At 49.4% G+C, this 20,584-nt stretch overlaps 2 protein-coding genes across 2 annotated transcripts; both read left to right on the top strand.

Annotated features, from left to right (window-relative positions):
- Nucleotides 1–12,266: 12,266 nt before the first annotated feature.
- Nucleotides 12,267–14,774, top strand: LOC128731970 (uncharacterized PE-PGRS family protein PE_PGRS20). Its single transcript, XM_053825130.1, has 2 exons — nucleotides 12,267–13,926; nucleotides 14,001–14,774. Exons 1-2 carry the CDS (start codon nucleotides 12,394–12,396, stop codon nucleotides 14,205–14,207), a joined length of 1,740 nt encoding a protein of 579 aa, XP_053681105.1. The 5' UTR covers nucleotides 12,267–12,393; the 3' UTR covers nucleotides 14,208–14,774.
- A 2,261-nt stretch (nucleotides 14,775–17,035) lies between these two features.
- LOC128731149 (uncharacterized) lies at nucleotides 17,036–18,416 on the top strand. Its single transcript, XM_053824247.1, has one exon. The coding sequence runs from the start codon at nucleotides 17,063–17,065 to the stop codon at nucleotides 18,218–18,220; it is 1,158 nt and encodes a 385-aa protein (XP_053680222.1). The 5' UTR covers nucleotides 17,036–17,062; the 3' UTR covers nucleotides 18,221–18,416.
- The last annotated feature ends 2,168 nt before the right edge of the window (nucleotides 18,417–20,584 follow it).

Raw genomic sequence — 20,584 nt, 5'->3', positions numbered from 1 at the left:
GGAATTTCCGTTTGATCAGCACGTATCAAATCGCACATGATCGACAGGAGCATTATTCACCATCTGAGAAAGTACCGTTCACGTGCCTCATTCACTCAGCGAGGGATGAAACACACCCATGAACTTCACCTTGCCCTAATCTCTCATCGCCGGGTGCTGCCGAGTTGTCAGCGCAATTGGACACTGGCGTCGCTAGGCCTTTGGTATGACTAAAGCAGACATCTGGACCCACCCCGAGTTACCGACGATAATTGACGGGGTTCCGTTTCTTCAGGCACAAGCTCATCAGTCCCCCTACGTCCGATAACAATTCTGGTACGGTCGTTCTCTCTGACGAGCCGTTTCAAATCGAGGGGTTGAAGATCTGGCGAAATGCAACGCCCCACGCATCGTCAGGGGCCACACATGAGCGTGACACATGTGCATTAACCGAACAATGTGTGCAGACCCGTACCAAGCCCTCTATTTTTCATCACACGCCTAGTGTCGAATCGAATATTAATTGTTCACTGCAATCTAGCGTCATTCTTCGGGCGCCGGATACTCGGAGCCATATTTCCTAAATCGGATGCTTTATTCTCTTGATGCACGGGGATCTCTACATGCTCACACACGAGCCTCGATTCCCTTGGCCAATTACATCCAATTGAGACAATTATCGAATGGATATATCAATTATTCATAGCTTTCGCTCTTCTTCACGCAGACTGGTCGGTCTCGGTGCCGGCCGCTGTCGGGACCACTTTCCGGTGGTGGAAAATAAAATATTTAAATTACGCTCGAAAATCGGAAAGGGTGTCCGTACGTGAAATTACACACCTATGGCGCGAAAAACCTGGACATAATGTTGCAGCATTGGCACCATTGAGCCGTACCATGCACCTATCAATGTGCCGGCATCGGAGAGATAATGGTTTCGGCAATTACGCACATATAACACATCAAGAAGGGGCCACTTACGGTTGGTTGTCCAGCGGAGTAACCCTCCATTGCGTCGAAATAAATTCACTTTCCCTTTCAATCCGATGCACCTATAGCTTGGCGCCCAGCAAAAGGTACTTAGTTCTGAGTCCATACCCAAAATGGGTAGCCACGATATGCACGCACGTGTCTGGGCGGTACAAAAAAAGGGTTCTCTCACCACACTGGCTACCGGACGTTGACACCAACCCCCAGACAGGTCTGGGTGTGGAATGTCCAACCAAATGGAAAAAAAAACGAACGCGACACCACGTGGCCATTAATCGAACACAACGCGCACGAACCCCCGGGTGAAGGCGGCGTTTGCAGTCTAGCAGCAAATATTGCATCGCGTGACAAGCCTAGACCCGGCCTAGTCACAATCAGATCCTGAGCTGCGAGTTGCCTCCACCTTGGCTAGAAGAATCGGCGGCTTCACGGCGTCGACCTTAATCTGTCATTTACTGTTTTCTTTTTGTTGTGTTATACCGCCACTCGATCAAATGATAGTAATTACGGTGTGGCTTTTTTTTGTGGCTCGTCGCATTGCTACGTGTTGTATCCTTCTTGGAGGTGGAGAAAAAGTCCATACGCCGCGATTAGAGACGGTTTTTTTATTTCGAGGAATCGGAACATACAGATTACAACCCCACTGGCGTACCCCAATGTAATCGTTCAACCGTTCTCTCTCTCTCGCTCCCGACCAGAACCATAGAAAGGCAAACAAATGGGCTCGAGACGGACGAACGCCAAGCGAACGGAACAGGAAACGAACGTCACGCCATTGCAACGCCCGGCGGAACTGATAAGCGGCGGCGCAAACGAATCGCATTCGACCCCTCTCAACGAAGGAGGAAATTCTCATTCCACGGGGACGTGAGGCGAACATAAGAACGCCGCGTTGGGGACGCCTCGTCCGAGAGTGAGCATGATGCGAAATTATCGTTTCGACAGACTGAACGATCCGGACGATTAGGCACTCCAGCTCCAGCAGCTGCCTCACGAGACGGATCGCAAATAGCCCAACGATATGTAGTTGCATTAGCATGCGATCAGTGCGCACAGTTCGTTCCAGTTGGAGGAGAGCGATAGAACAAATGAGATCTAATTGACTTTGAGCAGCCACACACAAAAAAAAAATAACACCCCGTAAAACTCTAAGCCAACAAACAGACTCATATGTTACGCATGACTTGCCAATGGAGGTCTGGCGTCATGAAACTCCTGGTCTCGCGCTCGTCGATTGGTTCATGAATCATGGTAAAGAAACTAACGAACAAAGAACAAAACGCTCATTCAACGCAAAACGTTTCATGATATTAACAAGAATTAATTACAATCAACGCAAGTGCAGAAGAAAAAAACGTACGCAAAAATGCCAAGGTCATTGTATTAATCACCCGACCAGTTGGGTGAATTAGGAGAACGTACAAAAGCAATCCGTTTCCTTCCAGAACCATGGATCCATTTGCGACCGCGAGATGGTTAATGCCCGCGAAACACACCTTGACACGCTCCAGGCTCGATGTTCTCAACACGCAATGGACTCGCGCCTGCGATAAGGAATTGTCCTCGTAAAACGGGTGCCTGTTGCATCCATTTTTTTTCTACTAGAAGTCCCACCACAACGGCCAGACATTGAGGTCACGCGAAATCACTGTTTCACCACGGTCTCCCATCAAGATCCGTTTGCGAACGATCGTTGGCTGATGTAGCGCACAAGTTAATCTGCCACCGTTTAGCGATAATAGCGAGCAGAACCGACCATTTATCGTGTATTAAGAGCGGCTTCCGGATCACGCCGGTGAGAAGAGACACTACGGGAAATAGTTGGCATGGTACGCACGTCAAGATTCCGAATTCTTGAAGAACTATTCCGCTAGGTTCGAGCGCCGGATGTGTCGTCTTTGTTTTTGCTGCTGAATGGACACTCTGTTGGCATCGTTTTCCCGTGGATAAATCCGTAAGAAATCAACAACCACACCGACGTCAGTGTGCTCCAACGTTGACCCCAGCTGTTGAGCTTTAAGCACACCCAATTAGCTTCCCTCTCGTCAGAGCGCTAGGGGGAATAGGTTGACCTGCATGCCACGGTAACACAATCCAGGCCCACTGACACACTCGACGGATGGGTCGCCTCTCGAGCCGAGATGAGCGTTGAGAGATGGTCAATATTTGTCGAAACATCATCACCATTCGTGCCCATGCACTCTTGCGACTCAGGAAAGTTTGAGTGAGCGTTTTCTCCACCACGCTTGAGCTGGCCACATTCCGGCGGGTCACAGCGACGACTTAATCACATCCGAAAGGTCCACAGAAGATTTCACATTCCACAATACCGGCTCGTGGCTTTTGAAGGTTGATTCTTCTCGGCCCAATCTCGGCGGGTGGTGTTCTCGGCAACACACGGTCTACTGGATCTCTGCTCGACCTACTGCCAGGCAAACCGATCTAATTCCGAGGAATTCGCAGTAGAAAACAACCTAGACTTATCACTCCACCGCTGTGGCCAAAAAAGCGACCCACACACCTGGGCGTTTGTTCCAATTTGTGTTGCTGATGTTTTGATCCTGTGGCGTCGGATCGGTGTCAGATACCGTTCAGATGGAGGAGAGATGAACCTCACATGGGGTGGAATGTAAAATTTATGTCAAACACACTCCAGTTCCGCTCGACACTCTCGGCCAAAGTAGCTCCGGATCTCTTGGGAGATTGTCCACGAGGTTGGGTAGTTCGTTTCGACGATGCTAGACTCCAAAAAAAACGCACACCTCCTGGGAGTTGATGTTGACCTCGAGACGGAACACCCGAGTGGGTACGCCCGCCTACCTAACGGAGAGTCAGAGATCTCTCCAGCTTTGTCCTTGAACGTGAAAACACGATCACGAGTAAGCCTGCTCGATGTGGAAACCCACCGACCTGAAGCTTAAGGGCTAACCTGGCGAACATTGTCGGACCTGCGGACCTGAATATAGAATGTCTAGTCAATCGGTACCGGGGGAGTGCAATTACCACCAATCAGCAACACGTCTCGCTAGCCCCAAGGGAACACCCTTAAATCACCCAGAGGTGTCGGATGCCGATTTGGAACCTGCGGCCATGCTGAATTACCCATTTACCGTTACCACCCGGCAAAGTGGACGCTGGGTTTGTTCGTTGTTTTTCACTTCACCCAGAGTCCTGCCGACCTGCGCTACGTCATTCAAATCCCAGCGGGCTTCTCGCCCGTGCTGACGAGTGAGCCTCGATGGGTCGTTTCAAAGCACGGTAAAGTGTATGGCCACTTTCATCCGAGGAATGCCAGAGACAAGACGAACGAACGGGCGCTGACGGTAGTCTAAAATCAATTTTTAGTGCTTTTCCTCTTCTCCAAACGGTCACAGGGCCACTTCGTCCGCTCTGTTCCTTCTGATGGAACAACAGCGACGACGACGACGACGACGAAACGATGTAGATGGAAATCCATTTTTTGCCACCCACGAAATAGGGGTTTCTTTTATCGTCCTCTTTTAAGCCTCCCAGAGGGCCTCCTCTCAGTTCAGCCTCAGCCCATATCTATGCTCTATGTTGGCACACACGAAGACACGTGCTAACACAGAACATGCGATTTAAGCTCCATCGCCATACCAACCACACACAGCCTACTACTGCTCGGTGGGATATCACCAACCATTCCTCGATTGGGATTTGGTTTCGCTTCTCGGTGATGCCGTTCTTCTTTAATTGATTCAACTCGCGCAAGCCGTTGTTCTCTAGTCTCTCTCCTCCAACCATGGTGTGTGTGTGTGTGTTGTGCGATAATCGATTTTTAAAAGCACTGCAAACGGTTCCACCATGTGGTCTCTGATCAGGCCAATCGATAGCTATTCGGTGCGGATTTGGCACGGTTTTGTGGAGGCGCTAATCAGCGTGCACACAAATGTTGGTCTGCTTCTCGATCAACAACGCCAACGACATGGCGACAGCAGAAAAAGGAAACATGTCGCAGCTGGTTGTGGTTTTCTTTTTTTGTTTTCAGAACAAAACATAAATAACCAACCAGAAGTAGACACACGGCTGCTCCGGAGCTGCCACCATTCCGGCGTGACTCATCGGCTTAGCTATTTCCTGGCGTAAGTACACCGGCGGCTGGGATCATGTTTGCCATTTTAAAGTGAAGCACTTTGGCCGCATCCTAAGCTCTCATTTGCACGGTTTCGTTTGCTATTTCTTTGTGAATGGCCAAGCAGGGTCGGTTTCTCAAACTCATTCGTTCGTTGGCATCCTCTTATACGCGTCCCACTTCAGGCTAGAGTGGTTGGTTTTGATTTTTAAATTTATATCTTCATTCATCTCCGTGAAGTTCCTCTTCGTTATGCATGTTTCAAGAGCATTTCCACTCTTTATTCCGACCCAGCGAGGTTTGAGAAGAATTGCGTTCAAATATTGTGATTATTTTTTGCACACAACCAACCAACCAATTTCAGTCGTGATCGTGCTCCATTTCACTTGCTTCTAACAACCGATCGAGGATAAAATCATGGCTGAAAAGTTGTTGAACCCACGCCGCTTCGATCAAGCGAAATATTGCGAATTTTGGTTCTTACTGTTATTTTTGCCAATTCATATTCGCGGTGTGCGAAAGAAAAAGTAAACGAAAAGTAAGTAGATTACTGCAAAAATCGAAACCCACTTAACACCGGCGTGTCAATCACGACGACAATTCGCAATCCTCCAACTCTCAACATTTCCAGCGACATTGTGGCCTGCCGAAGCGTGGTTAATTTCTGATTTTACATCCTGCTGCCAATCATTCTCGCCAGTTACCATTCTTGCGGATCGTAAATCGATCGTGCCCAGGTTCGCTTGCGACGGGCGAGGTCACGCAAAGGATATGGGTTGATTTGGTTGAGCGTACGAATGAATTATGAGCTGTCCAGCAAAGAGATGCTAGTGGGCAGACTTCACCAATGAGATAGCACACCGACAATTGGCAGAGTAATTATTCAACACCTCAACCAGCTGCAAAAGTACAGAATGCTGGAGGTAGTGCTGAATGCATCAAGGAGGCAAAAAAAAAAATCCAGCCCCATTCGTGGATGGAAACATAATCTCGCCAGCAAAGATGGAGCTGAAATTCACACCAACCCACCACAAGACATTTCAACCCACCGCCAACGGCGTATTAAAATTATTAAACGGCGTATTGTGCATTTAAAGCACAAACGAACGCAAACATATCCTTGATCTTCCTTTCAATTTGAGCCGCACCACACTCGAATGCCCACTCGTCCTCGATGGTATGCGTTTCGATGCAACCCAGCGAGACGATCACGGACGATCCTGGAACCATAATTCATCGTGCCGTTAACGACGACAAAGAAATTTCTGTCCCAGGAAGCGTCAAGAAAATGTTATAGCCCGTGGGACGGCGCACCCTCGTAACGGCGCTGGAAATCGAAAGTCTCGAAACGGGTTTTCTTTTTTCGACGATTTAGACCTTTTTCTTCCCGGACTTCTCGTGTGAGGTGTGTGTGTGTGTCTGTCGGTCCGATGAATTTCTTCACACGGAAAGGGCGTTTTTCGGGTGTAGAGCAGCAATTTATCGATGTCGATAACCGGTCTCAACACTAATCCTCCAAAGGGACAACACCTAAACGAGCTGAGACATTCCGCGGGAACATCGACACACACATGCCCGGTCTAGAAGTGTCTCACTCGAAACAAAAAGGAGACTGTCTTCATGTGCACGCTCGAAAGCCGACAGAGAAATCAATTAGTGGTTTTGTTTTCCCTGCCTGGTGGAGTGAAACCGCGAGATTCCACGGCCTGCAACACCTTGCACTCTCGTTTCCTAGGTGTCCCTGACGTGCTTCGAGAGTGGAAAAATGCATCTGCGAACACCGTTCGAGACCAGAACTGGCGACAGACGTTGGTGAGTGACTCACTTTCAGTGGATTGTTCTAGGCATCGCCCAGACACTCGTGGAGGCCAGACGACATTCACCTTGGCAGCCGGGAACGATCACGGGGCTTGTGCAGATAACTAGAACTTGAGATTTAAGTGGGTTTAATGTGGTTTCGGATTTCCATTCTCCTGCCGCGAGGAAGATATTACTAAAACCGTATCAAATTACCACGACAGAGAGAAGAAATCCCTTCCTAAAGCGTTTACGAGACGGTTTCTTTAGTTGAAAATCGATTTTTTAAATTATTATTTAGGGATGGCCAGGCCATCTGTATAATTGTATCTAAATTGTAAGGCATTTCCTCCCAACAACCACTGTGAGCCTTATCCCGGGCTGACTCGGTTAAATCGAAAATCGATCAAAGAGCTACATTATTCTCAATCATTTCATATAAATAAACGGGGAAAACATAGACCCGAACAAAATAGAATAATAATCCGATTTCATCATGAAGGAAAACATATTTCTTGACAAAGTTCCAAAGCAATCTAAGTGCCAGACCGTTTCAAAAAGATTACGTACGTTTCCTTAGCAAACAACAATTAAGAGATTAATGTAATCCCCAAGCATATGAAACTATTTTCCCTTACCCAACCCCGGCACAGATCGCACTCAATAACCATGCCATTTCAATCAGCGTGTGATTCTCGAGTACATATAAAACAGCAACTCATCATCGCCGAGAACGAAACTGAATCGACACACTCATTTGCATCTGCCCGAGCAGCCGCCTAAGCCGGAAAGGAAATCGTCAGCAAAATCCAACAGACAGTTCAAGACAGTTCAACACACAGTTTCCGGCCGGCAGGGCGGTGTATGACTCATCGCACCACCGACCTACTCTGAATGCCCTTCCATGCCAGCGTCAGAGAGATGCTGAGTGAGAGTTTCTTTCATCCCAAGGCGCGGTCCGACGACCGAAGGCGTCGAAGCATTCCGTGCCGGGTCTCGCCCTTTTAAGGGCTGCCGGTTGGTTCGATTGATGACACACACACACACAGCACGGTACGGGCTGAGATTGCACCCGAAACAAAGAGTGCACAAGTCGGTTATGGGTTCGTAATTGAAATAAAGATGGCTGTATGCGGATAAAGCCGATCCGGCTCCAGGCGATTAACAGGCCGCCGTTTTTGCGTGGGAGCAATGGCGAAAAGGGTCGTAAAATTAAACGGTAACGGTTAAAACCCACCGAGTACCAAGAAACGTCAGAAAATGTGGAGCAAACCGGTAAAGTCATGAACGATGAAACCATCTTGTTCCAGCTAGAGTGCAGGCTCTCCTGCTTTATTAAAAAAGAAAAGTGTTGTGTAAGATGTAAATTAAGTCACTTTTCGAACCTTTTCCTGCTCATTTGATTTAGAGCACGCTCATATCGCCATCCTCTGGAGACGTTTACTATTTCAGCTCGAATTCTAGGAACAGTAATAACCCACAAAATTCCATTTCCCGCTACTTTCCGTGCGTTCTTTACCTTCACAAATCATAAGGTCTCAATCGCAAAACCTCACCTACCGCATTTTTAACCAAAACGAACGCAAACGGACCTCAAACAAAGCGAACCGGAACCGCGTCAAACGGTTTCCTTTTACCTGGTCTACTTTCAGCCCAAAATTGGACCGGTACAGTTTTTGGCAACCTTGAGGGCAGCCAAACAACCCCTCGGGTTCTATAAAAACCTCATCCTACGCGAGAACAAACGCTGGCAGGCGGTAAATAAATCGTAAAAAATGCCACCATTCTTCAGGAAGCGAAGATTGTGATCAACCTAAAGACCGGGTCCCTTGAAAACCTCTCGAGGTGGCTTGCCTCACTCGTGTAAGGATTTGAGTATGTAAACCAAGCTACTTGTCCGCGCAAAGGAAGGGTCCTTACAACACAAATACACGCACACACACCAAGGGGTGTGTGGTAACTAGCTGGAAATCCCTAAAACGAGTGGCAGGTTTAGAACGCAAGGAGCAAAAACAAGCCCCGAGTCTACCGGGAGAGATCGTTAGCTCGCGAGAACATACGCCAAAAGTGACCCTCGATCTAGCCTAGAGCAATCTCAGTTGGGTGCCCAGTCCGGCAAGCAGATTTGTAATTATTGCACGCTTTTCGCTCGTACTAATGGGTGGTGCATTTACGACCCACACGACCACCGGGTGTGCGGCGGAACAGGAGCAAAATAAAACACTCAGCTCCGGTTGCATAGCAACATGCAAACGGCCATCATAAATGGTGGCACGATCTTGCCAGGCACCGAGTGTGCCCGCAAAAGGGAACCACAAACAATGCGCGAGTTGCGCAAATTCAGCCTTCCAGAAGGAGGTACCTTCATCTGCAGCCACATTCCGAGCCACTTCTGGTTGTGTCTGGTGGAGATTGGTACGGTGCAATGGTGGAAAACGAGGATTCTGCGGCCGGTGGAGTGCTGGCGCGGAACAATTTGTTTTATATCCTGCGCCTAACGAGTGGAGAGGCGCACTTCAAACCATCCCCGTCAGCGGTTCGGAGGAATCGCATCCAGATGGAAAGGCAGAAATCAAACTGGAAAACGCCAGCGGGAGTGAATGCGAAACATTTTCACAACCCACCAGGCAATGGGGAGTGGCGTGTTCCATTGAGAAAAAGGGATTCCACCGTCTTGTAGGTATGCAACCGTGCATTAGCATTGGCAATGTGCCATGTCGGAGCTTATTCGGTTAGGCAGGTGTCTTCATCTTCATTTAATTCACAAAACTGTGACTGATCGTTCATTTAACGTTGACGTAGCGTACGTAGCAGGCGTCTGATGGAAATCGATGGCACAATTGCTAAGTGCGATATGTGTTTTTTTTTCACATCCCATTGTGTATTTCAAATGTTAAATGCACTGCATCACGTAGCAAATGAAATCGATATTTTACGCTTTGCCACATTATAATCGGCGTTTCAAATTTTCAACTTCAAACTAGTGATGTTTTGCGTACATTCATTCGCTTATCGTAACAACCCTTTTCAGAGGAGAGAAAAGGCTAGCCCCTACCTTCGAGCGATCATATTTGTTGATTTATTACAAACCCCCCTTGGGGAACCAAAAATTGGGCAGCATTTTAATTTTAAATTCAATTACGTTACCATAGAATCTTGACACAAAAAAAACCAGAGAATTATCTTCTCTTGTCCCTCCTAAATACAGGTGATCCACCATTCGCGTAATGAGCGAACGATGAGTTTCAAGTTTCAGATACACTGTTCTGACCCGTTCCCTAAAATGGGCATTAGGGACCCCGGTTTGGAGCCCATGTCGAACCTCAGACGGTCAAAAACGATGCGTCGGAAAAGTGGAAAGAGTCCACCGTTTAGGGATGGAGAGCAACCCATCATGATCGCATTTTTCACGTGATCTTTGCACCGATTCTTGTCTCGCAAGCGTACAGCGACGATTTTATTCTGTCCACGAGGGAAGCAGTGCGTGATGTTGTCTTTTGTGGGAGTCTCTCTCTCTCAACCTCTCCAGTTATCTTTGCATGCCTGGATGCGGCAAAACGAGCGAACCCCATGAAAGGAAACGATAGAGCGATCCTGTCCTGACGCACACATACAGCAACACCGGGGGACGGCCGTGCGCTCAACGACCTTTGGCTGGCCGGCTTCGGTGGCTCCAATGAACGAGCAAAAGCAGACAAGAAAGAGCCGGCGCAAGAATGCCGATTGGGGAGAAGAATGGGGAGATGCTCGCAAGAGAGAGAAAAAATACACAAAAACCCAGCTAAACCCGGTAAATAATCGTGCGTCCTCTGGACTCGTTCTCATCGCACACCACCACCGGAAAAACCCTTAGAGGGAGGCTGCCTGTACTTACTTGCTAGAGGCCTTGGAGTTTTCGCCGAATCCCACGGTGAAGTTGGTGGAGGTCATGTTGATGCACGGATGCAGAGCACAGGAAGAAACACGGCAACAAATCGCTACTGACGCGCGCAAGAAGCACTGTCTGGGATTCTTTCTCTTTAAATCGCAACCGACGGTTGGTATTTCAAAACTCTTGCCAATAACGGTTCGCACCGGTTCACACAATCACGAGCAGGGACCAGCTGGTTGTACGTTTGTTCACAAAACGATCGAAACACGCCGTTGTACTGCACTATCGACCGATCCGGACTTGTGCAAGGTATATCCTTTCTTGTTTAAACACGATAGGCGTAGTTATTCCCGCGAGAGAACAATAGAAAAACACACGCGATAAATACTCGAAAGAGCGCGCGAGCGAAGGCAAAACACGTCCGACGTCGTTGAAGGCTTCACAAAATATGACCTGAGCGCGCGCCATCTCTCGGTCGGAAACACGTGCGGCACAGATGATGTAGATGTTGCGCCTATAGTGGAGTCTATAGATGTGAGTGTAGCTTACTTGTTCATGCTTTTCTCACGTTCGCCTCTTCACCATTCCACATTTCGACATGCATTCACTCACCACTGAGAAGCGAGTTTTTTTCAATGCACGCAGTTTTCAAGTATTCGTCACCACACTACACTATCACTATCACTGCACTATCACTATTGCTAACTTTTAAAAGAAATATTTATAGTATTTTAAATATTTTTGTCCATTGCGCTAGTGCAGTGAGATTCACCACCGCTGTCTTGTTTTGACACATCTTATTTGACATTTTATGACCACGGCAGCTTCACTCATCAACATACATTCCCGTAGCGATACAATTTAAAACGGACATTACGTTGAATATGCAACATAATCTAATGTGTCTGGAATCAACTTTTTTCAGAAAATTTTTTAGAAAATATGCTCTAGCTCATCAAAAAATCGCAGACCAACCCAATTCACTGTTATTTTCGGTCTGACAGCAAAACCTCCAACTGTCACGCATTCCGTCTGGTCGCATTGTGTGTTCACGGCATCATGTGAAATTCCATCGAAAAAAAAAACAATGGCGCCTGCTGTCAAAAAAGCCAAACAACGTCGCGTAAATTGAGACACTGTTAATCGGAAAGGTTGAAATAGCTGCAAATTTATATCTCTTCGCTGTCCGTGTTCTGCATCACAAATTGATTGTTCATATTCAAACTGTTCATACGATCTTAAAATCTGTGCGTACTACGGAGAATCTCGAATCGTAACAGCAGTGCTGCTTTTGCGAAGCACCAATGTTGGTGGCGTTGCTCTTGCGTCCCTGCGAGAAAAACTAGTTCCTTACCAAAATCAGGTTAGTTTTTGGTGGAGAAAACTCGTTCCCACTGCTGTGCGGGAGTTTCCAATACGCCTGTGGGGTCATCCCGTCAATCACGAGCAGAAGACACACGTGCTACGTAAGCAATGTAGACGGGCTAGAGGACGAAGAAGGCCAGCGCGTCACCTCTAGAGAGTGGCATCAGTTAAGTCAGCACCACAAGAAACCTGCACCAGCGCACAAACAAGAAAAAGAAACAAGTTTGGTCTTACATCCCGGCGTCACGAAACGCGACGCTCGTCGTGCTGTTCGTGAGCAAACCTCTGAATCGGCGTCATGATTAGCACAGTCACAGTTGAAGCTCACTACTCAACCAACTACATCGAGAACTACCTCGATTCGGTGGAAAACTTGCCCGAAGATGTGCAGCGATATCTGTCGCGTATCCGCGAGATCGACGTGCTCTACCGGGGCCACCTGCAGGACGTGGAAGTATACTGCGAGCAGTACAACACCAACCAGCCGCAGAACGGAACAGGCTCGGCGGCGGTGACCACTCTCGACGCTCCACCAACAGATGGCGCGAAAGGAGGCACAAGCGAAGGCAGCACATCATCGTCCGAACAGAGCAGCGTCCTCAAGCGAGTGACCAATCGGATACAGAAGGGCCTGATAGCGGCACAGGAGCTGGGCGACGAAAAGCTGCAAATCATCCAGCAGCTGCTGGACCTGATCGACCACAAAACGCGCCAGCTCGATCAGGACTTTTCGAACCTCGGCAACGAATTCTTCGCCCGGCTCGATTACGTCCGCGACGACAAGACGATCGACGGTGGTCGAGATGGAAACGGTTCCAGCTTCATCGGTACCATGAGTGGTTCGGCCAACAACGGCCACGGGCAGTACGGTGTGGCCGGCAACGGACCAGGCATAGGTTCCAACATGTCCGGAGGACCTGGTGGCGGTAACGGAAGCAGCGGGGGCATCGGTTCCAGTGCGCATATTTTGCACGCAAGCAACGGAACAGGCGGAATCGGCAGTGGTGTACTGGGCGGAGGAGGCAACGGCTCCGGAATGTACGGTGGAAACAATGGTGGTAACGGCGGGAGTTCCCTGGCCAACGAGCGAAGCTCGAAACGTGCGCGAAGGACGCGAAACGAACAGACCGGTGGATCGGCGAACGGCTCCAACACGCCCAACTCCCTGTGTGGCGTCAGCCCGATGGACATCGATCCCATCGAGGGCAGTATGGGAGGCAGTGGCAGTGGCATGGGTGGTGGTGCTGGCCCTGGCGGGGGTTCCGGTATCGGTGGCGTTGGAAATATTGGTTCCTCTGGTAATGCTACTCTCGCCGGTGGCAACGGTGGATCGAGTGGTGGCTTAAAGCAAGATACGGGCAGCGGTGGAATGCCGGGCAGTGGAGGCATCGGAAGCGGTGCTGTCGGTGGATCGGGCGGATCAGGAAGCAGCCATAATAGTTTAAGCGGGTCAGGATCCAGCCAAGCACAAGGCTCGATGATGGGAGGCAACGGTTCCAGGAATGGAAACGGTGCCAGCGGTGTCGGCTCAGCGGGCGCTGGCAACGTCGGTGCTGGCAGTGGCAGTAGCGGTGGCAACGGGGGTGGTGGTAGTGGCGCCAGTGGAAGCAATTCTCAGCTGAATAGCTCGAACCAGGGCAGCAGCAAAAAGGGCACCGGAAGTAACAACGCCGGTAGCGGAGGTGGAACCGGTGGAGCAAACTCGGGCAAGAAGAAAAAACGAAAGACCGGTGGCCGAGGATCGCAGGCGACACGGGAAGCGCGCGAGGATACGCCAGCGGCCGAGGAAACGATCGACCCAGACGAACCTACCTACTGTCTATGCGATCAGGTGAGCATCATCCTGCAAGCCGATGTCCGCAGACGAATTTTTTACTGACCTGTACCTTTCGCGCTTATTTTCAGATTTCCTTCGGCGAAATGATCCTCTGTGATAACGATCTCTGCCCGATCGAATGGTTCCACTTCAGCTGCGTTTCGCTCATATCGAAACCGAAAGGCCGGTGGTACTGCCCGAACTGCCGAGGGGATCGACCGAACGTGATGAAACCGAAGGCACAATTCCTCAAGGAACTGGAACGCTACAATAAGGAGAAGGAGGAGAAAACGTAAACCGGTGCGGGATCACGACAAACGGGCAGGCCGCTGCCCCGTCTCCGATCGTACTTCATAAGAGCAAACACAACTTGGAAGAATTTTGTTATTGCGTGTTATAAGTGTAGACATTACCCTCCCATTAATTTCTAACAACCTTCGACGTGACCCAGAGTTCGATGCGCAGATAGGGTTATTATTATTTTTTTATTATTTTAATTGTTTGCATCTACGTTTAATGATTTTATTCCTTGAGGGAACCCCACACCCGCGCACACTGTGTCAGCCAGGTGGATCACTATCACTGTTGGATGCGATCCGGTGAGGGAATGAGGGGGGAGTCGTGGATCGCTGCACGAAAAGCGCGAGAGCGCTTTTACGCGATTCACGTGCTCTCCATTTACACTACCCGCCGTCAATATTTTCTCCCCTGCAGATCGAACGTCGCAAGGAAGCGTACTACATTTAAGAAAACGAAACATAAACCCTATATTTATGACCTGGAAGCATGCGGCAATGTTTAGCAACAGGGAGATAATAAAGCATTTTTTGCAGACGATGATACAAGGTAAATTTTACCAATCGGCAGAAGAAACGAACGTGTTTACGGCTGTTACAGGTAGCTGAGGTTAAGGCTTTACATCCGACAGCAACAAGCGCATCATTCCCGGTCAATGAAATGCGAAAAACGATTCGTCCCAGGCAACTGATGTCCTTTTGCTTTCAATCACGTTGCTATGGCACCAAAACTGAAGCAAAATGTGTGCAAAGAAGACGTAACTACCCGTCGCAAATGTTTATTTACTTCACGGCGCGTTTTACCCGCAAACGCATGACAAAAAAGCAACATCTTGAAGTCAATTTTGCCGGGCACGTTTGTTTTGTTGGCGTAATGTTTCAAACACAAAAAACAAACTGCACGTTAACAAACCGGACAAAAGGCATAACGGTGTTTTGGGCTGGCTGAGATTCGCAGTTGGATGGAACATTCCCGGAAGGTTCACCGATGGGCTGCGAAAACTAGGGAAAAATCAAGCATTCGAGCCGTGGGCATTAGACTTTCGTCGCCCGCAACCACCTTTCTCAGCCAATTAGCGGTGACAAACGAGTTGGTAGATTTGTTTTGACCCCACACCGAGACGATGTCTCTAGCTCGTAGCTAACGGGGCCGGATTAGACTGCCATGTTGATGACGGTTAATTAACTGTGGTGCTTTATAAACCGCGTGTTTGAACGAGATAAATTCGCAACCATTTTTCGGTGCTCAGGAGAAGAAACAGAGAAGTCGTCTCTCACGCGGTGGCACAATAAACACCAACGCAAACCTGTTATTGCGCTTCAATTGCATCCCCTAGCCCTTAGGGCTCTTGATGGTGGCATCGAGATGACCCAAATCTTGCACCTGAACCACAAACAACCGGAGCGATCATCCCGAGAGCTTTGCATCGTTTGATCATCCCCCACCTGCCAGTGCTTTCATCATTCCCATCGCGCATGCCGGTACTTTCTCCCAGCGGAAAGCTTTCGGCTCGAGCTTTTCCGAAGGGGTTGTTTGTTTGCTCTCGCGATTCTCAGACCCACCGCGGCTGCTGAATGGTGGAGCAATTCGTGGAGAAAGCCACGAGAGAACACATTCGTTGCTCCAGCGCCACCAGAGTGGGGGAACGGGTTTTCGAGGTCCGGAGCGACCCGCCACGGTACGGCAGTCCAACAGCGTCACCGGACGCGTTCGCGTGGATCGCTCATCGCTCACCTACTCAGCGCCATTTTGCACTGCCCTCTCGGGATCCGGGGGCATGATCCTGGGCACGCGCGCGTGAGAGGGACTCTTTCGCGGCAACGCACAGACCGAAGAGCCCGCGGGCTCTGGGCGTCCAGGTGGGACCGACGCTCGGGAACGCGAGGTGTATAAAGCTCGATTCCTGCCCGCCGTTAGGTAACAGTCCGTTGTGTAACGTCGCCGGAATCGGGAGTCTCGGGATCGTCCCTCAGAAAGACACAGTGCGTATTTGGCTTGGCCGTGGGAAAACGCGTGTGCACGAGCGTGAGCCTACATCTCGTTTCGGGTTGTTGTGAAGGTGTTCGAAATCGGTGCCCAACGGTCAACATATCGATCACGGAGAAAGTTCTCCCGCTGCGGGGCAGCATTAGCTTTACGGTGCTTTAAAATAAATACTCTCGCGGTTCGCTTCGCTGAGGCTTAGAGGTTTTGCCGCCACTTTCGGGAAGGTGTGTACGCAATTCACGCACTACGCAGCTAAAAACAGGTGAACGTGCGCAGAGGAAAGTTCGCTTGTTTACTTCCGTCCCGGTACCGTTTGTTTGCGGCTTCTGTTTGCTGGCGTCCGTGAAATAAACACTGTGTGCGCGCGCGTAAAGTGTGTCTTCGAGGAAACAGCAATGACCTCCGCACGATCTCTGCCGATACGTAAGTTGCTTTCATTTTGCAAATTAAATTTCAACCCCACGTGATGATGGTGGCGCTGGTGCAGAGAGCTCCGGGAGATTAGATAACTTCGTTTGATCATCAACTTTCGCATCAACCCGGCGAACGTCTCTAAAGATTTCTATGACGTGATGGCACGATCATGCGATCATTCGATCATTCGAAGATGCTTAGTTGCTTTAACACCCAACATGAGTGAATTTTGTAAAAGGAGCTAATTAGAAATGGATTGGTAAGCCGTTGCACAGGCGATCGCTTAGAATTTCTCCTTTTTTTTCCGATCATTAATCTTATTGATCGCTTCACAAACACGCTGCATACTGGACAGTTGTATCAACATGTACCCCGGTCGGTTCTATAAATTCTTTAGCTCCATCTGAACACAAACGTTTGTTCGTATTAACTAAGCATATCCGTACGGTGGACTATGGATCACTTCATAAGGACCTCGTTGCTCGTTTTGCTCGCATACTCACAACTCCACCCGTGGACTGGCGCGAGTAATCCCAAAAAACCTGCCGTTGAAACTCAACCAGAGTACATCTGTGATAGGAACTTTACCGAAGTGCAGGGCTACATCAATGAGTGGATCGCGACCGGCAATAAGTGCCAAGTGGGCAAACATTGTCACACGGACAAGCAAGAATCAGCGTTCAAATTGATGCGCGTCATGTGCTCGAGAATGAAACCTATCGATGCTGCGCTTCGAGAGGGAGAATCGCAGAAAAATCTCGCAGAACTAAACAAAGCTCTGGAGGCTGTTAGCAACACGTTCCCTGTGTGTAAGCAGGCAGTTGCAAAGCTCGACGAAGAGTTCGATCTGCAGCTGCGTGAGGTGTGGCAAGAGCTGGAAGAAATACAAACGAAGGTCTTCTACAGCACTATGAGCTCGGGTCGAACCGAACGAGCCCTTTACTACAAAATCCTTGAGGGCAGGAACAACCCGCAGCTAGCGGATCAGTTCCAACCGAACCACGTCGAGGAGTTGCTGGATTTCCTTTGGACGATTCCGCTAATTTATTATCAACGCGACGCGTACAACGAGGTAGCGAAAATTGTAGACTCCTCCAAGGATCCGGTCCTCGAGACGGTCTACGCCATCGACGTGGCTAGTGTGGAGAATCCCAACGTTAGGGAGCAACAGCAATCTTTCGTAGATGCGCGACTTGAGCGATTACGTGGCGAACTGACTTCCAAGTCCTTCGATACACTCGTCACCATCGCACGTCGATTCCCGGAGCGTTATGCTCGTCTGAGTCAACTGCTCTTCCAGCTACCGGAGAGTGTTAAACCCAGTCCAGATGTCCTCCGAAGCGTTTCTCACTTACTCGAGCGGCTGCCTTCGGACGAGCAAAGTCTGCAAACCCTCGAAGGTTTGGTACAATCTCTGCTAGCTGACAATGGCACGGTAACCACGGATGCCGAGTACGTGTTGCCATTATCCCAGCTAGCTCACGACATGACCAAACTGGGAGGCAATCTAACCCAACTCACGGACAAGTTTAGTACGCACGTCAGTGAAAAGTCGATGCCTTACTTCTTGCGTATGCTATCGAGTCCAACTACGTCTACAGACCGCTCTTAGACACACTTTGGGTTAACTCAATAAAGCTATTCCTTCAACTACGGGATCGCTTGTTCTGTTGCACTCACCATACCGCTCTAATATCGGCAATCATCCCATCACGTGCGTCGTTTTCCGTTGGCATTCTACGACATCTGGTCCGATGGCTTTCGGTCAGATCCATGGACATGTCGCTGCACACACAAACACACCCCGTCCATTGGCCGATTGCATGCGAGATAACGCCCAACGAACGGACACGGAGCCAGATGCCAACCGAGATGGCTTCTCGCATGAAGTCCGCAATTATAACTGTACTCCTGCTTGTACCATTTATTTGTCCATCCGAACACCCGACCGGCCTTTCGAGGGACTACGGGGAAAGGTTATCTGCGGTGCGGTGCAATTCCTTCGCCTGCGCACGCGATCCTCCGGATGATCGCGCGTTGTTCTGAAGCTCGCCTTTCGTTTATTTCGTTCATCTCCGATCGCTGCGTTTCCAGAACCTGTTTGCATTCGATGTCGGGGTTGCTGGGGCGCGATCAAGAGCCAGAGATGAGAACGACATGGGGAGGCTGAAAGAAGGGCTCCATGGGTCGAGCCCAACCAGGATTGCACCCGTGTGAGCACATTTATCTCGTGTAGGTGCCATCGTACGCTAAAGCAGGTCAATAGCCGGCTCCTTGGAATGGGATCTCGTTCGAATCGACCTCTCCAGTGATCTTGCCTAAACCGGACCCCTGGACTCGTGTGGGTAAAAGAATGGATTATCCCGGACCGATTGCTCCCGTTAAATGCGGCCATTTTCCACCCCTCCTGGGCCGAAAGGGGGTTGCAATTCCTGACCAACGGGGATGTGCTAATTTGCCGGTTCTGGCTAACCACGCTGTCGGATTCTGGTCCACCAGATTTCGGGGTGTCGCGTTTGGGGGGTTGAGGTTTGATAGCAGTTCTTATTGCGCCGTTTCTTTCTGATTCTGGTGCTCTGCTGCCTCTGTTGCTTTTATTTTTTCCATTTCTCCCACAAACGGCGATCGGTCGAGCGCTAATTAACGAAAGTAACGGTGCATAACCGAACGGTCTTCCTGGAGCGCGCCATAATAATTCGCCTTCGTTCGCGTGGTGATGTGGCGGGCGGATTTCCTGCGATGGCGTTTTGGGACCTCCAAAACCCCGACAACTCGTCACCCCCAAAAAAAGGCTGGTTTTTTACTTGATTCTTTCCTCCCCGAGTGCCATAAGCGAGAGATTTCCTTCCGAGATCTACCTGTCATATGCCCAACCGACATAAACCATCACAGTTAATCGATGGTGGTGTTTATATTTTTATTTATCGCAACGCCGCATTTTCCTCCGGCAGCTCGGTCGGTTGAGCACGAAAGGTAAAAATCAACCGACCTAACAGAGCGTCCAAAATTATACCGTGTTTTTCGTGCCTATTTCTAAGCGGCGAGCGAAAGGTGTCTTTTTCTACCACAAGAAAAACCGTCAAAATTTGGGCTGATTTCTCATGCTAAAAGGACAGATTAGACAGCATTAGGGCAGAGAAAAGGCCACCGCGATCGTGTGTTCGAGCAAAGAAAATAAACCGGAAATGCGAACCCAAATGTTACCCTTAATCCACCAGCCAACGGAAATGAACCGGTTTTTGGGATGAAACTGCGCGCTACGGCTTCCTAAATTAGCCGAATTAACCTTGGTCATCTTTTTGCTCCCATGCTTTCGCTGTTTTTTCTTTTGACACTAGCGATCGTTTATTGAATTAAAAAAAATCGTGTCGTTGGTTCAGATTAATTGCCACATCGCAACCTCAAAAAGAACGTTCCATTTCCAACCGCAGCGTCAATCGAAAAACGATTTAAAATTAATTAACCGCCATCGGAACGGGATTCGCACACATGTGACAATTTTCAAAACATACCTTCTTCACGGTTCAATGCTTTCGCCCCACACCGAGGTTAACGTGAAGGTCCAACAGCTCGTTAAAACGGGCGGATTTTTTGCAACCAGAGATCGTCGTCGTCGTCGTCGTCGTCGTCTTCGAAAATCAATCCCCTGACCTGTCAACGCGGAAACGATAGCCTTTCCCGCACTCGTTGGTGTCGTCACCGCGCACCATTCTTAATGTGTCATGGTCGTAGAACGGTTAGTACCGTTGGCAGGCCACCTAACGTTGGCGGAACCCGGACTGGGTTTGCCAATCGAAGATCGTCAACATCGATTAAGGTCAGCCCTGGAGGTTTGCCCGGAGGTTTTCGAGACACGGCAAAGAATGTTCCCTGCTGGGGAGGATCGAATACGATCGCCCACGATCGTGCGCCAAACGTGCCCTAGGCAGGTGGTTCAGCGAAACCGCAACGATGGCGTGAAAATGGGCCACCCGCG

Source organism: Anopheles nili, chromosome 2 (assembly GCF_943737925.1).
Source record: "Anopheles nili chromosome 2, idAnoNiliSN_F5_01, whole genome shotgun sequence".
NCBI lineage: Eukaryota > Metazoa > Arthropoda > Insecta > Diptera > Culicidae > Anopheles > Anopheles nili.
This window is presented reverse-complemented; position numbering and strand designations above follow the sequence as displayed.

Coding starts and splice junctions, on each gene's coding strand:
- LOC128731970 (XM_053825130.1), top strand. CDS start 12,394: ATGATTAGCACAGTCACAGTTGAAGCTCACTACTCAACCAACTACATC. Junction 13,927..14,000: donor CCTACTGTCTATGCGATCAG/GTGAGCATCATC, acceptor GCTTATTTTCAG/ATTTCCTTCGGCGAAATGAT.
- LOC128731149 (XM_053824247.1), top strand. CDS start 17,063: ATGGATCACTTCATAAGGACCTCGTTGCTCGTTTTGCTCGCATACTCA.